Here is a 19,643-nt window from a genome sequence, read left to right on the forward strand (position 1 = left end):
TCCTGGCTAAACAAAATAACATAATCATCAGGGCTAAGGAAAAGGGAAAGGGTAGGTCACTGCAGGCCAAGTGTAGTGAAGTAAGACACTTTAGAAATGATGCTCGGAGCTGTGATTTCACTCCTGGATGTTATGATATTACATGTGCAAAAGAACGAGAGCTCAAGTGGTAGATTCTATTCCTTCTGACATGATACAAGAATTCTCATTTCTAATTTTTTAAGAAAGAGGTCCCTTCACAGAAAATAATGAATGTCCTAAGGGGAAAAAAAAGAAAACCTCTGAGAAAAGTGAGTCAGAAATTGGAAAATGAACAAAGAATTGAAGGAGAAAGCAAATACAGATTACAAAAATTCCACAGTCACAATGTATGGGGTGGCACAGACAATGTTTACTTAACCTTTGAGGGGCTAAGCTAATGCTAGGGTTCCATGGTCCCTTCTATGCCAAGCATTCTTCAGTCTGTATAACTCTAATTCCTCCAGTGTGCCACAGGAAACATTCAGTGACTATTTGTCTACGAAATCACCTTCAGAGAAATAAAAATGCATTTGGCAGGTACCCTATCATGATAATGAGTCTGTGGCATTGCCAAGTGTCATTTATGGAGTCCTCTGTTACAATCAAGAACATTTCTTTGCAACACCAAATTAAAAGGTAAGTATGGTTTAGATTAGAAATCTTGTATGCCATTTTTGGATGTAGAACTCCTTATTAATTGTGCAATAATACCATTACCCTTTCACTTTAATATGACAGTAAGAAGATCCCAAATGAATAAAACAAAACTTGCTTCAACCAGCACACATGGAACATGACTGGCTCCTGAGAGGCATTTTCCAGTTCTCTGGAGGATAAAGAGCAGATCATTTCCAGGATGTAGAATTAGGAAAAGTTATCGCATGACCACCCCAAACAATTCTCCTGTTCTCTTTACCTTTTCTTAAATATGCTTTTATTTTTGCAGGCTTTCCCCTTACAACTTCCCCCACCTTCCATGTTCTGCCTCCTCCAGTCCCTTTATTAATTTCTAGTCATCCTTCAAGGACTACTCAAGTTCTCTCATTTTCCACCAGACTGTCCCTTACCTCAATAACCTACCTGGATCCTTCCCGAGGATTCTTCCCACCTCTGAGCTTTTGGGGTTCTATATTGTTTCTACTGCAAAAGAAATGTCTTCTTCATATTATTATTCTATTTTATTTTTTAACATCACAGGTGATTCTGATGATCAGCTAGGACTTGTCGGTATAAGCCTTTTCTCATGATAGGGAGAGACTGCTTTCTGCCTTTTTGAATTTCTTAGTGTTTGCAATTAGGCATGTTAATTAGTAATGGCTGAGAAATGGGTATGAGGATAGGAATACACAAATGAAAAAGCCTGAAGCTTTAAAATGAAATCTATTTAAGCTACTTAATATTTGGTAATAGATGGAAATAAAACAGGATATACAAAATGTGATCCTTAAAATAATCTAAATTTTATCAATTAGAATGTTCCAAGAGAATTTTAAAAAGCCAAAAAGCACATACAGGTGATTGATATAATGAACCTTTTAGAAAATTTTATTACAGCTTAAAAAATCAAGGGATGAACGAGAGAACCCAAAAGGTGGGAAAAAAAGAGAAATGGGAATATGAACAACTGAAAGCAAGTAGCAAATGGGCTAGGTTAAAATTACATTTTCTTTTTGATTGACTCTTTAAAACATTCTCTCTGGCTTAAGTGCTTTATAAACAGACAAAAACTTGAAAAATAAAACAAAATGCCAAACGGGGGGTGCCCATTTGTGGTATAGGCGTAAAGAGCAGTAACAACTGAAAGTCTAGAGATCTCTTTAATGTGGTTTACAATACCCTTCAGAATTTGATCCCAGTATACATCTCCTCCTGCTACTGTTCTCTCTTCCAAAAGGGTCTTGCCATACTGAACTATGCTGGAGCTGGGCTCACACGACCTTATAAGGCTTTGCATAAACTGCGCTCACTATCTGCAAGACAACCCCCTTACTCTCTCCATTTGTGACTTATATTCATCACGAGCCCTGTGTGTTTCTTCTTGGTATTACTTATCACAATAATGCAGCTACTGGTTTGCTTAACTGTTTCCCTTCCTGCTACCTTATAGCTCTATGATGGCAAAAAGTGTCTCAACTTGTTTAGAATTACATCCATGGGGCCTGGCACATATAAGTAAGTATTCAGTAAATACTGCTGATTATGTAAGTAAATAAATGTAGAAAATAGGTAAGAAATTCTTGACGCATAATAAAATATGTCATATACACACTGTATACATACTATTCCTTTGCAGGCATCTTTAAAAGATTCTAGGTCTGTTAAAAATAGTTAATCGAAAGGCTCAAATTTGTGAGATAAAATTCTAAATATAAAAAAATTTCCTTTATACTATTCCACTTCTACAACTTTTTTTGATGGACAAATACGGCATTTATCAGTTTGTTTTCCAATTAAATAACAAAAGTATTTTTATTTCTCTCATAGCTTTTAAAATGTGAACATTTTGTAATTCAGCCACAGCCTTTACTTCCAAGTAACTTCTTCACTGGGTCTCAATGCCCTTTAAATAACATACTCTTGTTCTGGAAGGCAGGTAGCTTTTCATCATTCCTTCTGTCTAGATAACATCCAGACAAATCCCAGAGGGACAAGTATATGAACCTAGTGGTCATGCAGAATCTGAAGCACCATGATTGCTGAGACCCCACGACCAAGGGCAGTGGCAGGCTGAATCACTCACCTATCAGTTTGTTTTTTAATGCCACTGTATTAAAGTGTACACAGGGCTCTCATTCCTTTTGAATTAGGCCATCAAGAAATGCTAAGCCAAAATCCTGAAAATCTTGGCACAACCTGCCATACTGAAAGAATTGGTTATTTGCCCATAGTTTCAATATGTTGTGACATTTTTTAAAGGAGGGTTCAGCTTCAAAATGTAGAACTATCTATCTCATCTCACACTCAACAATCATATAATATATGATTCAAAAACATCAATATTAAGATTATATAATTTTAAAATCAAGTATTTACATAGTTTAATACAAAATGGAAAGAGTCTAAAACTGTTTATGCAGCACAATGCTGTCAGGACAACTCTTACAGGCAATGGCTTTGGTGAATTTGCTGAATTTCTTATCATAGTCCTATAACTAAAAGGCTCTCAAATCCAATATGGAAAATGTTTTCAGAAACTGTAGAGACATGCTGCAAAGTACTCTCCTCTGTCTCACCCTGCCCACTCTCTCTTTTCCCGTCCTCCCATCTTTTTCTTCCTCTCTTTAAAAGAGTGAAACCAGATAATCTTAACAACGTTCAAAACTTGATAAAGGTGAAAAGTATATCACTTAATCCCTTTCTAGATCTGACTCTTTAATTAAAAGTGAATTTGCTACATGCATACAGTGAATTACTGCTCAACAGTAATAAGAAAAACTAATTCACACAGCAATTAGATGAATCTCAAAAACATTACACTGAGTAAACATTGCCAGACATAAGAGTACATATGGTATGATTCCATTTACAGGAAGTTCTAGGAGCGTGCAAAACAAATCTATGGTAACAGAACTCAAAACAGTGATTGCTTCTGGTGAAGAGAGGACTGAAGAGAGGGCTGAGAAGGACATGAAGGATCTTTCTGGAGTCACAGAAATGTTCTTCATCAGACTGAGGTGTGGATTACACTAGTATATGCGTTTGTTAAAACTGATCAAACTGTATAATTAAGATCTGTGCATTTCCCTGTGTGTAAACTATATTCCAATTTTAAAAAGAAAATGCTTTCTTTCTAGCTCTTTTAAATTTTTTTATTACCTAAAAATCTGAAATAAAACTTGGTCTCTACAAAGTATTTAGTATTTCATAAAACATATTACCATTGCTCACCTGCAGTGAAGGAAACTTTACTTTCCCATGGAAAAAACGGCTGAAAATCACATATAAGAGAAGCTATGGGCTGAGGTGGGGATAAGGACCAGCAGTGATCTAGATTTTTCTAGAACTTTTCAATCTATCAGATCTAAAAATGCTTTACAAAAAATACTTTTTAGAGTCCTGTGCTACAGATTTATAGGTTTCATCTGCTGTTAAAGGCATTCTTGCTTTCATCTGATCTCAGCATACTACACAGCCACTCGAACCACACAAACAGAAACTGTGAGTACAGCATAAGGAAACAACTGGGTTTGTACTTCTTTTTCATAAAGGTTGATCACTATCAATAAAAGCAAATAAAGAACTCCTGTTCAGGAAGCCTCATCACAAATATATCTCCCATGTACAATAACAAACTAACAATAAAACTTTTTACTGAACTTTATAACTCAAGGTCTAGCAGGGATTCCTAACCAGTTTACAGACAGGAAAAAAAGGAAAGAGGGTTTAATTGATTAAGAAGTCAATGGATAAAATACATTACTTCATCTGCATTTTAGCAAGCATCACACAATCCTCCAAATATGCATTTTCATTGGTTTTCTTTCCCTACGTATTTTCTCTCCTCCTTTTGGGGAAATAAACACAAACAGTCACATTCATGTGAAATTAGTTGAATGCTAAAGGCCAGCAAAATTTCCAGACCACTCACCTTATGTTGGCTATGTGCTGTTGCACAGGCTGATGCTGAAAATGGTCAGGCCACGGATGGTGGTGCAGGCAGAAGGATGGAGAGGGCTGAAAACAGCACGCAGTCTGATACACAGGTGAATGGTTCGGACAAAGAGATGCAGAATACTCGGAGTGTGGTTGCATGCAACATGAGGCCAAAGCAGAGGGTGCTGCAGGGCCAGCCTCGGGATGGCCCTCTGGGTGACTGGAATGGCTAGTCAGAGGGTGATGGTATGGGCAAGGATGGCAGCATTGGGATAACATCTGAGGTGTTCTTTGGTTGTCTAAAGGCAGGAAAGATGATTTAACTGTGCCATTAAGTTGCAGGCATCCATTGGGACTCACTTTTGTTCTTGCTGCTTCTTTGGGTGTGAGCTGCTGGGCTGCAAGGTCTCCATCACAGGATGTGGGGGGACTAGGGATGGTAGCACTGGTTGTGATGCTGCCATTGCTCATGACCACAAAATCATTGTTTCCATTGCTCATAGCTATGCTCCAATTTCTTGACCCTAAGAGAGAAAATGATACAAAATCATCCAGTTATAGTCAGGTGGACCAATACATAGGAAAGATAAGTAAGACATTTAAAAACAGCTCTTTGAAAATGAGGGTTTTTGCAGGAGTTGTAAGAGAGTGGTGGAAACCTAACGACACCTGCAATGGAACCAGCCAGCATGCTGGCACTTTTTCTTTCCTCCACATACTTCATATACACCTTAAGAGGCCTCTCCTATCCCTGTGGATCACTTTACCACCCACCCCACCTTTACTTTCAGTGCCTTTCTTTTCTCTGCATCCTAGATGTGCAAGTATCAGGAAACAGCTAGAACATTTAGGAGATGGGAAGGGAGAGGATACCAATACCATCCTTCAACTTTTCAACAATATCTCCTGGGGTGTTCTGATTTAGGAGTGATGGGCATAATGAAAGCCACTCTGAGGGGAATTAGTTGTATAAGTTAAAAGTCTGAATAATCCTAAGAATATTTTATGCCTTAGAAAAATCTCCAGAATGACTTTTCCTCCAAATCACTCCTGTCCCAGAATAAGAATAAACAAAAGAAAATAAAAACTAGCCAAGTAAGAATTCTGGCAACCAAAATATCAGATGCAAAAGTTTTATCCTCTAAATCAATGAATATAATGCTAAAAACAATTAAACATGCCACGCATGTCATCCACGAATTTATTAATTTGTTTTCTATGTCATACACTACAGGTAACATTGCTTGCATATGAGAAAAATAATACTATGGATGGGATTTGCTTCAGATGAAATTTTTTCTTACTTTTTTCCCTTCCACCAAAGGGTCTAGGCCTTCAATATAAAGAAAAACCCTTACATGCTCAAATTACCAGCAGCATGTTTGTCCGATCAACAAACAAAAGCAAAAACAGAAAACCTACTCCCTCTTGCCTTGCCTACCCTTCCGCCCTCTGAGCAACATACACATAAAATCTGGGAATTTACAGTAAGGAAAATGGATCATCAAGTGCTATTGGTCTATTTAACCTGGTCTATTTAACCTATACACCAAAGCCAGCAAGAAAAAAAGATAACCACAATTTGACTCACTAATCCTCTGGAAATGTATTCTTCTAAGTACACAAAACAACTTCTGGAGAAATTTCTCTACAGTCCCTCCCCACCTCTGGCAGACACACAGATAACCAAAAGAAATTACCTCTTTTCAGTCTGAGTATGTGGTAATTTAACCTACAAACCTGGCTTACCCATGAGGAAAATTCCCAATGTATATTTTCACTCAATATATAAATGATCCAACAGGGTCATTTCTGAGCAGAGCATGCCAAAAGCATGCATAAAGTTTCAACCTGAATACTGGTATCCAGAAGATACTCATTGTACTAGGATGCAAATTTAGCAATATTATATTTACCTTTCAGATAAACTCTTCAAACACACACACACACACACACACACACACACACACACACACACACACACACACACACATTCAGTTAAATAAACATCACACAATAAGAAATGAAGGAATTAATGTAGACATTAAAAAATATCTTTATAAAATGTTTTAGTGGAAAGACAAAGCATTTTAAAACAAGATATATATATATATATATACATAATCAAGTAGTTACTTCTCTCATTAGTCTTATCATCACTTTTGAAAGTGGCTTTCCAATCCCAAACTTTCATTCATTCATTCATTTTGGCAGCTGGCCAGTATGGGGATCAGAACCTTTGACCCTGGTGTTATAACACTACACTCTAAACAACTGAGCTAACCAACCAGCCCTCGGAACTTCCTTTTATAATGTCCACTGAGAGGGATTTTGAATTGTAGTAAATACAGTTCTCTTTCCTTCCTTAAATCACTCCGGATATAAATACCCCTTATAAAACACTCAAATAATATACCAAACACAACACAATAGTAGTTAAATGTATTATCTAACTGTTAGAAGGCAGGGCAGGTAGAATGACTGGGAAGAGCATTCATTTGACCCAGGAGGCACAAACTCTAATCTTTCCATCACTTTCTCAATGTGCATCTCAGCAAGAAGACCTGCTCATTTAAGCTTCTGTTTACTGAAGAATATACCCTTTTTTGTTGTTGTTAACAAAAGGAAAATCTGTGTACAAACACAGAAATTAAAGGGCACTTAAAGAAGCCCTCGACTTTTTAAAAAAGTTAATTGATGCAACCCCTGCTCCAAAGCCTTCTCTCCAGACCTCAGGCGAGCCATCCGAGCTGATGGGACCTGCTGGGCTGAACAATAAAATCAACAACTCCTCCTATCCTTCCCCTTAGGAGGATAAAAGGAAGAAATACTTCAGGTTTGTCTTTACCATCTCAGGCTGGTTAATATATCATCTTAGTGTAATTTTTGGTATTTAATTAAATCAATCCTATTGACTCTAATAACAGCTGTCAGGTGAGTTATGCTGGTGAGAAGCATCCATCTAACAATAAAAATCTTCAAAGTTTTGAAGTGAAACTGGGCTTAAGACGAAGTGCCATCAACCTCTAACACCCTTCAAAGTACCCTGAAATCCCTCCCTACACGCTTCACAATTTTCATGTTTCTCTATCTTCTAATTAAATCTGCTTTTCCCCAGGGGGAAAAAAGTTTCCTTTTCACTGGAAGCAGAATCATTTTCACTGTAAGCAGGGCAATGTATAAAGATGTATGTAGGCTGATGCAACTCTGCTGTTTCCTATTATTTTTGTCGCAAAAGCATCATTTTGTAGTTACACCAGAGTTAAACAGACTCTTGCAGGCCAGCCAAGGGACCTAACCACCATTTATAACATTTTTTTTCCCACTGTGATAAAGTGCAGTTCAAGTGCCAAATCACTGACTTACGAATGAATTTTTGGAACACAACCTGTCTTGCAACTTGGAGACTTTTTGTAATGAAGTAGGAACTAGTGGATAGTAAAGAATAATTTGAACTCAGACTTTGGCTTGAATATGAAGAAAGTCACATGAACTTTCATTCAGTTTCTTTAATCATAAAACAGGAACCATCGATTTAACTTTCATAAATAAGTAAAAAATACAAGGAAAACATAAATGTCTATGGATTATTTAAGTTCAGTGTACGTATTTGTGTAGGGGTGCAGGTAACCAGAATAGCAAAGTTTCAATCTGAAGTCAAGAGTTGACACTAAGGCAATACAGAGAAAGATTGTTTTTCTTTAGAACTTAGACAAATGAGGAAAAAATCCAGTCTGAAACTAGAATGGAGGGAACTAACAGGATAGAAGATAAGATAGAGGAAGAATAAGCATAATAAAAAGGAATGAAATAAGGAGCTCCTGAAAGAAAACGTTAATAACCTATTACTTGTGCTAAACTACTGTAATAAATGTAATGGTATGTTATTATAAATGCAGTGGTAATAATATTTATGGTGGAAATTTAAAATAAGTTTTGGGTCAAATATAATGACAGCTATGTTGAAATCACCTGTTCTCCCCAAGGCCATAACACACAGAAGATGCCAAAATAAAGATATTCTTGAGGTAGTGGCTTGAGCTGTGATAGGCCCCTAACCAGATATTTTAGTGTATTTCCCAGTGTTCATGAATATAACATGCCAATATCAATATATGAAAAGCCACTTATCTTATATTCCCTATTTCACCTTTTTGACTAGCATTTTTATGTCCGGAGTGATTTGGCAGTTTTGGGGCTATAAGATGTTTGGCCAAGGACCATCTTTTGATTACATTTTAAAATTTAAGGTTTTTTTCTTTGAGCCTCAGTTCTTCACATGTATAATTCAGGATAATAATCAATATACATCTCATAGAATAATTATGAGAATGTAAAAATGTTTTGAAAACCATAAAGGGTTATATATGTATAATGAAAGAGTTATCATTATTGCTTGATTGAGTAATGAGAATATAAAAAGATATGGAATGATGCTTCCTAGTTTTAAAGCCAAAATTATGCTTAAAAATGGCCTATGTAGCTTAGAAAAAATAGCATGGGTAGGTCTGAATTTGAAAGCTGATTATACTAGTTACTAACTTTGAGAACCTGGATCAGGTTACTTAAACTCTCACTGTCTCTAAATCTTGGCTTCTTCTTAGAGTTAAATTTGTTTGAAATGCAAATTGGTGCAACCTTCTAAGAGCTATGGGGCACTACTTATCAAAATTTAAAATACCTTTATATCCTTTGACCCACAATTCTACTAGAAATTTATCCTTTGGATATACTTGAACAATGTATATATGTATGCATTAGGATGTTGACTGCAGCACCGTTTGTAACAGTGAAAACTGGAAACAATTTAAATTATCATCAAGAAGGGCTTAAATTCTGTTATACCCATACTTGGGTATTCTGCACAATAAAAAAGAATGAGTTAGGTCTGGGTGTATTGCTATGGAAAGAAGTCCAAAGAATATCACTATGTGCAAATAAAATGCAGCTGCAGAACGAACTATATGGAGTGAATCCATTTTGTTTAAAAAAAAAAGTGTGTGTGTGTAATATAGATGCATACATAAATAATTTTGAGAAAGACATAAGAAAATGCTAATATTGTTTCCTGCTGGAGACTTGGACTGAGCTATTTGGAAGAATGGAGGAGACTCACATTTTACTTTCTGTACTGCCTACAACTTTTACTACAAATGTGTCTTTTTTATAGTTATAAACTATTACTTAAAAAAACATATAAAGTCCCTAGCATAGTGACTGACAATGAACAAAAATTATTACTAAAATGCAAAAAAAGAAACAAAACTATTTTACTTAAAGGACAACTAGACAGACATTCACTGGATACATTTCAAATTATCTTTCAATACATAACTGCTTTTTTACAATGACACCTGTTTTAGTATGTTTTGTGGTGCTATAACAGAATACCTGAGACTGGGTAATTTATAATAAGCAAATTTATTTGGCTCACAGTTCTGGAGGCAGGCAGTCCAAGACTGAGGGGCAGCATCTGGCAAGGGCCTTCTTGCTGCACCACCCCATGGCAGACGGGCAAAAGAGCACATGTGCAAGAGTGGGAAGGGGGCCAAACTCATCTCTTTATCAGGAACCCACTCCCCCAATAACTAACCCACTCCCAGTATAACGACATTGATCCACACATGAGGGCTCTTCCCTCATGACCCAATCACCTCTTAAAGATTCCACCTCTCATCCCTGTTAAATTGGGAATTAAGTTTCAAACACATGAACTTTGAGGTACCCATTCAAACCATAGCAACACCCCACACAATATATCAAATAATTGGATAAAGTAGAAAGTGAAACAGAGCTAAGGAGTAAGAATAGATGAATACAAACTATTCAGAACCAAGAGTTTCATATGTCTTTCATAGCTTCCAAATTTGGGGGAACACAAATAATTAACTGTTAGACCAAAGCTATCTATGAACCAAAAGTATAATGACTATTCCTGTAATCATTAAAACTGACCTTATAGAGAAGAAACACAGAGACTTTTCAATCATGTTGAAATGCAGAGAGAAAAGAGTCATCAGAGTTCATGTGATTAGAAGATTCAAAACAATTACATTCTACTCTTGTTTGGAACTCCGGAAATCCGTACCTATAAAATATATGCAAATCATCATGATTCAAAGACAAAAAGCAGCATCTTGTTGAAATGCTATCATATAATCATAGTAGGATCTGTTTGAATTATAAGCATTTTATTCACCAACATGTCATATGCCAAAATATGTTAATGACACAATTTACCCAAAGGATGCAATCAAACTATTTAGGTGGCTCTCTGAGTACAAACACATCTAAACAGCATTAAGAAAACCTCATAGCAGCTATTTGGAATTGGAAGTCAGAACTGCTAATGTGGCCAGAAAACTGCCAAGGTAAAACCTAAATATAATGTAGAAGAGAATACACAGACCTGTTCCAATTACCACAGTACCACTTAGCAAAGCCAGCATGAACCTTCATAAACACAGGGCTCATATAGCCTGAAGGAACAGATCTTCATCTCCATTAACAGTTACAATAGTACACCTCTTTGGTATTTCCAAAGCACTTTCACACACATGATCTCACTTGAGTTGATCCTCCTAATAGCCCTCAGAAAAGAAGGTGTGGCGAGCACTACCGCTCCATTTTGCAAGAGTACTTGACAGGAGAGTCTAAGTAAAGTGCCCAAAGTCACATACGGGTGACAAATGGTGAGGCCGGTAAGCCTGAGGCCGATGTTTGGAGAGCTTTCTAATATATTACATTCCATAAGCTCAGATGATGTATTTTAGAATAACTCTTTGTTTCACCAGATCCATAACACCAAACTTAAGAATAAATGGCAAGACTGGCTCACCAACAAGATCAATCCTGTGCCAACCATCTTTTTCAGAAGAGTAATGCTCCCTAGAGCATAGTTTCAGTAGATAAAATTTAGTTTCACTAGACAAAACACTAAACCAGTGCTTCCAAACATCTAGGGATCACCTGGGGACGTAGTTACAATGCAGATGCTGAGAAAGTCCACTGAGAGTGAGGCAACAAGCCTCCAACAACATGCCCATGCCACTGGTCCCAGGAGTACATGTGGGTAGCAAGGCAGAATCACAAACTGGATGAGGGGGCTACAAGAGAATTAGGCCTAAGTAAGGACAAAACGATACACAATTAAAGCAGAACGGGGCAAAATTAGGATGGAAACGATATCAGTTGACAGAGAACTAAAGGCCCATTTTTCTAATTAAGACAGAGAAAAGTAACAAATTTTAACAGCACAGTTTGTAATTGATTATCAAGTTTAATTATAGCTTGTCTCATGACACCCAAACTGTTTGGCACACAGAAATAACAGCTGATAGGATTTTAACTGATATATGTGGACTGAAGCACCTTGCCCAGTAATTGGGTGAGCTAACTTTTTTTTTTTTTTTTTTGCCTCTCCAGTGGTACTAGATATCAGAAGGTGGGGTATGATATAAAGAGACATCAAGCCTTTTTTCACATCAGGTATAAAAGCAGTCTGGGGAGTACCCGTATCCATTCTTTACCAAACCTGTTTTAATATGAAATGGTTCCTCTAAAATTGCTTGATGCTTATCCTAATATGATGGCCTCAGTTCTGATCACTGGTACCAAGCTGTCCTATTAATATTTAGTGCTATGGCAAGAGAAATAAATAGCTTCTCTAAATGCCAAGAGAAATTGACAAAGAACTGTACTTTAGGCACCTCTGCAGTGGAGCTATTAAAGCTGGAAGGCAGAAGTACATTAGCCAGGCTTTGTCTCTAGGAATATTCTTCTCTCAAAGGGCTATTTAAAACATTTTCTATCACCGTTGCTGTGTCAAGCACTTATGGAGATGTTACTAAACCCATTACAGAGAAAACAGAGCAACAAAAATATTAAAGTGATGATCCAAATCACATGACTGGGATCAACCCCAGACCAGCACTACTGTAGAGGGAAGGCTTTTCCATTACCTCCAGGTGCCTCTAGGGCAAAGCCAAGTTCAACTAGCTTTTATAGGACCACTAGAGGCTACCAATATAAAATTCTGTTTGAAGGTCCACATGAAAAATAGCCTCTGAATTCAGTATTTCCCAAGATAGTTTTGAAAGGTACAATTCAGCATTCAAGAGTGTCAGAGACATATTTCACTAAATTAAGGAGAGGAGTTACCTATCCATATATCATTCTATGCAAACTTGAAAAAGCAAGGCAGAGAACCAATCTTTGTTGTTGTGTATTATTTGGACTATGTTAAAATAATGTAATTGTGATCTGACAGCAAAAGCTGTATCTTTAATCAAAGAATCAGGCACTTTTATGGAACTTAAGAGGATGGTCTTAAATAAAGAAATATAATCTTCTTCCTTTCTGAGACGAATTAAATTTTCTTATTTCTTTGAGTTCATGAACTTTCTACCATTAAACTCTCCTTCAATAAGAACACTTACAAATATCTTCACCTAATCACTTATTAACATTTTATATGTTGCACAAAACTATATAAAAATAAGGTATTATTGCCATTATTTCCCTTATGCAGAAGTTGCAATCACCTGGAAGCTATTTTCCCAAAGAAACAACATTATGCACGTGAAGATCTATACCACTAAACACCCACCTCATAAGAGCCTGTTAGGTTATTAGTACACTTTATGCTGCACCATGAAAAAGCAAACTGAGTTCTAGGAAATCTGAAAGTGAAGGGTTACTATTCTTTTAAAATGAGAACTTACTGTATTGACTATTAAATTTATATTATCAAGTAGGTAGCTTAACTTATGATAATAAATACCACCTTTGAACTGAAATACACCTAACATTTCTACATAATCTCTTTAAAAATGATTATATACATGATACATATTGATAAAGGCACCAATAAGGAGAAACTGTATATATTATATATTTCATTTTTTACAAAACTTCTCATGTTATTTATAAACAGCTTAATGATACAGAAGAAAAATTTAAATTACCAAATAAAGTTTCTCCCCAGATTTACAACAAAAAGTCATTAAAGTAAAATAACTTTAGGAAGATATTGCAGTGCATGTGCATAGTATATCTGAAAACACTGAATTTGGAAAGAAGCATCACTGCTAGAAATGAGTTATGTTGTCACAGCAGAGATTTATACACGTAGGGGTGAAGTGACAGGAATTTCAGAGCTGTAGAAACATCAATCTCATTTTGTCCCTCTGGTAACAGTTCTATGTGGGAAAAGAAATGAGTGTAAAATGAAGTTTATCTTTTACAATCTGGGATAAATGATGTCAATAACATCTTCTTCGCATAAACATTTATTTTCCTAAATATGTACTTCAAGAGCACTATCACTGTACTGCAATTATTAAAGCAGTTGTCAGAGATCTCTTTTCCAAATTCATCCACAAAAATTATCATTCCACACAATATTCACCACTTTTCCCCTCACTCGTGTTATGTGTTATATTCACAACCATCAACAGAGAGAGAGAGAGTCATATTTTTGAGATCCTATTTCAGATGAGTTTAAATTCCATCAGGCTGCACTAATTTCTTTTGAACCCTAAGTTTGAAGAGTTATGCTAATTTTTATAACCAAAAATATACAAAATAAAACTAGAGAAGCTTTCTATAATGAGAAATGTCAAACAACAGTCATAAAAAAAAATTCTACAAAGTCCTCCTATAAGTAGTTACCTAACCCAAAGATCAGACATTTATCTAGACTCTGGAACAAGTCTTGAAGGGAGTGCAATAAATACAACAAATGGCTGCATGTTAGAATCACTTTGTGATGTTAGAAAAAAATTATAGACACTGGGCCCTGGCCCCGAGGCGCTGATTCAACTCATATTGTAATGGAGTATGGTTATTAGCTTTTTTATCCCCCAAAGCTCCTCAGATGACTTGAATGTGCAGCCAAGGCTGAAAACCACTGATCATACTTTATATAATTAATCCTGATCAATTTATAAGAGTAAGCAACTGCCACTCAAAATATAGAACATTCAGAAAATATTGTTTGAAATGCAGAACATTGCTGCATATTAGAAAACATTTGGATCTAGTATTCCAGGTTAGAAAAAAACCTTCACTTGTTTTCGGTTACAAGGAAAAGAGCTTCATCTACAGTACTTCTTAAGTTGGAAGGGTTGAGGCAAGGGGACAGCAAAGAGAAAGCCTTAAGACATTAGCTCAAGCAAAACAACAGTGAAGACTACATATGGAGTAATGTTGTGGAAATATGAAACAAGTTGTCACATAGCCTCAATTACTTATGGATCTTTTGAAGACAGAAATGGTTAATTTAACTAATGAGTTTATGTAACCCTCAAGAAAAAGTATATCTCCAACCTCTGGTCAGTCTCTAAAATGAAGTTTCAAGCTCCCCTAATAAAAGAACATGCTCCCTAAAGTTCCATGCCAGGAAAAAAAAAAAAATTCTGGTTACATTTTAAGCATCTTAAATTTTCTAATTCTAGAGTCAGACAGCCTCCAGACACCAGGCCTGCTGTCTAGCCTCACATCCCTATCAAATAAGAATTACAAGATGCTTTGGTAATAAACAGGCTGCTCAAGATGTGAAAGGTCTGTCTTTAGGCCATAAGATTCCAAAAATCACAAAATGGACGGCTTTACAATTGAGCAATCTATCTGTATCATTATAACTCTTCCCTAGCATAAACAAGATTGCATTACTAAGCTTAACTAACATTGTTGAACAGATAACAAGCATGTCTAAAGACACTGTAAATGTTTAATACTTCACACATCTCAAAACCTCAAAACTTAGCAGCTCAAAAGAAAAAACCATCACTGAAGTAAATCAAACAGAAAATTCTACTATGACATATCGTGAGGCAAAAGAATGTGAGAGAATTTTTAAAATGTCTCTCGTAAAGCCCAAAACTGAGATCACCATAAAGCACTTAAAAGTTGTTTGATTTAGATGATAGTGTGGTTTTTTTAAATATTATACTTAGAATTATCTAAAGTTTTCCCACTAACGTTAGGTATCTGATACCAGGCCCCACTCCCTACTGTTTTGTGAAGTTTGAGAAGCAGCAAATGAAATTTCCTAGAGCAGCTCCCCAAATGGGCTCTTCCCTGCAGAGTCCAGCAAATAATGTTTCTAGGATATCCTTTAGCCTAGTGAGCAACTTGGGAAGCATCATTCAAGGTATTTGTATGAAACACAATTAAAGATATCCTTTAATTTAAAGGACTCTGAGATTTGCTTCAAGCTTAGAAAAACATCAAATTTATAAAGACTTTTTTTCTTGTTAGAATTGAATCAGTAAATTAGCTCTTAGGAAGAGCCTGGGTGGAACTTTCATAAATTTTTTTCTATTTACTCAAATTATCACTATAAATGCTCATGAATTCTGCTATTTGATTTCTTGTATATATTAGATGAACTGAAATTACATTTACTGTTGATGTGGGATTCTCGTTTGCTCACAAAGGTAATTAAATCATATTTTCAGTTATTTAGCAATCATGTAATAAGCCCTACTGTTTTCCTTGTGAATAGCTTTCTTGGAATCTAAATATGTGAGCCTGTAATACATGAGCCTATTTAATGGTGATTAACACAAGAGAATAGAAATTAAGATGGAGAGAACAAAAAACTACCCTCTTCTCCAAGTCCAGGTTTTCTAATTTACTTTAGTTGCTTCGTTTTATATTTTTTCCAAAAGGCTGAGAGGCTAAGCAGTTGATTTGCCTTGATCCTAAATAACTCAGTTTTATTTCCTGTGTTAGGATATGATCAGGAATTGCAATTTTTTAAAAATAGGAAATGTTCACATAGTCTGTATGTCAAGGCTGTCTGTCACTCACAATGAGTTACAAGAATTATACAGTGAGAATGCTGAGATCCAATCCCAGAACTGAAGCACTTATATAGAGGGTAAAGAACTGCAAACACTGAAAAGCAGGTTTCCCAAGAGTTGCCAAAATGGGTCAATTGGTTCAATATATTTTATTTAAATTTTGAATGAATCAAATTTATAATACATATCATTTCCCAAACTGAAACAAATTAACATGTATTATCTAAACTGCTTTGTAGCTCAATCATTTCAGACACTTAAACATTACAAATTTTTTATAATCAATGCAAACAGTTCATGCTCACAATTCTAAAATTCAGGTCTAAGATGTAGCCTTTATAAAAATACTCTGCCTTATTTTTATATACTAAAACAAAAAGTTCCAAATGAAATATAATGCGATAAAATATTCCAATATTCAATCTTTTGGCGATGAAAGCATTCTAAGATAGTGTATTAGAGACGCAAGACTGAAAAATAAATAAAATAATGCAAAAGACTATTTTAACATTTTAAAAAGTAGAAATGTGTTAGCAGACATTAAAACCATGGAAAGTAGTAATCCCACTGCCTATAAGTGAAACACTCATTAGTTAGAGCTTATTTACATAGTTTAGTGACTTCCCAGTCTTCATAGGGAACTGGAGTTTTGTTAATTATAAATATTATGATCTAAAATAACGCTTTTGTGGGTAAGAAGGACATATTTCATTATTTTTCTTTCAAAAGGAACACCTGTTTATTAAAGAAAATTTTTAGCAAATTTGTGAAGTCTGTTCTCTATTTCTTCCATTATCACTGAAGAAAGGCATTTATGGTCAGTCAATGACGTGCAAGAAATACCTCAGTTTTCATTATACTTTTCTGCTTAATTTTTTTAAATGTCCATTTTATTATCAGACATAAAAATATTTCACAAATTAAACTAGTTTGAATTTTTCTACCAGTCACATATAAATATCCATTCTCATTTTAAGCAAAAGTCAATATAGTGAATATATTCTGACTTGTACTTTAAGTAGTAAATCTAATCATAATATAGTTACCATTGTTACAATTAAAATGCATGAAACATTTAGTCAACTCTAATACAACTTTAGGGCGTATACCAAGCTGTGTATTTGAAATGAACTTTGATAAGAATTAAACTTGCTGTTGAAGCTTAGTTCCTAAGTGGGTATCTTCACCAAACTTCTTTCGTTATAGGTTGGAAGATTCTAATAATTTACTATTTTCTTACAATATTTAATTCACAGAAGTAGCTAAAGTGATTCCTATAATTCTACATCTATTTTTCTATCAACTGGTAATGACAGAAGCACATATTTTCAAAATTTTCTGATTTAGATAGTGGCTAAACAGTAGTCTCAAAGTATGAAACAACATAAATTACTTTAAATCTTAGGTTTCCTTCTAACTTCATCTAAAAAACACATTTTAATAAACTTAAGAATTGACCTTACGTTACTGTGCTAGACTATAATTCAAATAAACTTCACAAGATTTTAATGCATTGAAATGCTGTTCAAAGTTTACATTGGGGGGGGAAGGTGAACTGACATTTTTAAAACAATGCTAGAAACAAAGTTCAGTTTTAAAGTAAATTCTCCTAAAATAACAAATACATACATGTAGAAGCAAGAATAAACGCAGTACCTTTATGTAGAAGAGGAAACTTCTGGCTCGGTCTGGTCTGCAGTGACTGCAGTAGCACCAGCCGTCACTGGCTACGGAACACAGCACAACAGAAAGCAATGAGTTGGCAGGAGCAGCTCCACAGAGAGGCAGGACAGACTGAAGGACAAGCACACGCAGATTGCTTTGAATTAGGCATGTTAAGGGCTGGAACTTTCAGTGTTTGCTCTCCTATAGGACAGGATAGTTTTTCTCCTACTTAACCCCTCGGGGCAAGGTCTTAATAATGGTAACAGCTGGCATACAGAGGAGCCTGATCTGAGCATGAGGTCAGCAAGCCAGGATATGAAGGTGACATGTAATTTCTAGCCTTTTCCTGCTTCTACAGGGAAACTGCATGAAGGGCTGTTTTTAGTTATAACTTCCTTTGATCTTCTGCATTTAAAGTTGCTTAGTAGGTTAAAGCAATGTTGGCTGATATTATTTGCTTTTTAGCCTAACTTAAGTGTTACAGATTCAGTTTTCTGACACATAGGGCTACTACATTTAAAATAACACAAATAAACACCAGTTTGTGTTTATTTCCAAGTTCGAGGGATTCTTGAATTCTTTCACAAATGACTCTTGAGACCCTGATTTTAGAGGAGAAAGTTCATAGTTTTTAAGAGGCAGAATTTCTTTTTTAAACAGGAAAGTATTAGTCAATGGAGCTATAAGTATTTTTCTTCAATTTTCCTAAACAGCAGTTTGTTAAATGATTTTGACATGGCTTTATATAAATATGTGGACCCGATGATGCCAATATTTAAAATTCCACAACCACAACATAAAAACCTTTTAAATACCTGCAAACAAATGCTTTAAGATTTACGAATGGCACCCCTTAGCAAATAAGTGATAATTTATTAAAACCATGAAATTTAACTCTTCATGACTTTGATAATAAAAATATGTAAATAATTCTTTTGGCAGGATTTTACTAATTTATTATACAAAGATACCACCTTCAAAAATTTCAAAAGCACAAGCAAAGGAAAAAATAGGTAAAATTGGGCTTCATCAAAATCAAAAACTTTTGCAGATCAAAGGACATTATCATGAAAGTGAAAAAAGTCACAGAATGGGAAAAACTATCAGCAAACCATATATCTAAGGGTCTTGTCTCCAGAATATATTTTAAAAACTCTCACAACTCAACAATAAAAAGACAAATAATCCAATTTAAAAGAGGCAAAGTTTTTGAATAGACATTTCTCCAAAGAAATATACAAAGGGCCAATGAGCACATGAAAAGATGCTCAACATCATTAGTGACTTACAGAAATGCAAATCAAAATCACAATAAGATACCACTTCACATACACTAGACTGGCTATAATTTAAAAAAACGAAAAATAACAACTGTTATTGAGGATAACCAGATGGAGAAACTGGAACCTTTATACTACCAGTGGGAATGTAAAATGCTGTAGCCACTGTGAAAAAGTTTGCCAGTTCTGCAAAAAATTAAAGACAATTACCATATAACCCAGCAATTTCACTTCTAGGTACAACCAATCCTCATTATTTGTGGATCCTGTACTT

The 19,643-nt window shown here is 35.3% G+C and overlaps 1 protein-coding gene and 1 pseudogene across 4 annotated transcripts in view; both read right to left on the reverse strand.

The window, feature by feature from the left end:
- DISP1 (dispatched RND transporter family member 1) overlaps positions 1-19,643 on the reverse strand; it is a 192,005-nt gene that overhangs the window by 44,532 nt on the left and 127,830 nt on the right. The window contains exons 2-5 of one of the 4 annotated variants that reach the window (XM_063114353.1): positions 18,081-18,218; positions 10,570-10,702; positions 4,975-5,138; positions 4,610-4,695 (exon numbers count right to left, since the gene is read on the reverse strand). In XM_063114353.1, the coding sequence (XP_062970423.1) occupies positions 4,610-4,695; positions 4,975-5,115 (227 nt within the window). In that variant the 5' untranslated portion in view covers positions 5,116-5,138; positions 10,570-10,702; positions 18,081-18,218. Of the gene's footprint in view, positions 1-4,609; positions 5,139-10,569; positions 10,703-18,080; positions 18,219-19,643 lie in introns of all 4 variants that reach the window. The other 3 variants (XM_063114350.1, XM_063114351.1, XM_063114352.1) reach the window with 3 other exon arrangements.
- On the reverse strand, positions 2,545-2,712 carry LOC134390340 (NADH dehydrogenase [ubiquinone] 1 beta subcomplex subunit 1-like; annotated as a pseudogene).

This window comes from Cynocephalus volans, chromosome 11, assembly GCF_027409185.1.
Source record: "Cynocephalus volans isolate mCynVol1 chromosome 11, mCynVol1.pri, whole genome shotgun sequence".
NCBI classification, from domain to species: Eukaryota; Metazoa; Chordata; class Mammalia; order Dermoptera; family Cynocephalidae; genus Cynocephalus; species Cynocephalus volans.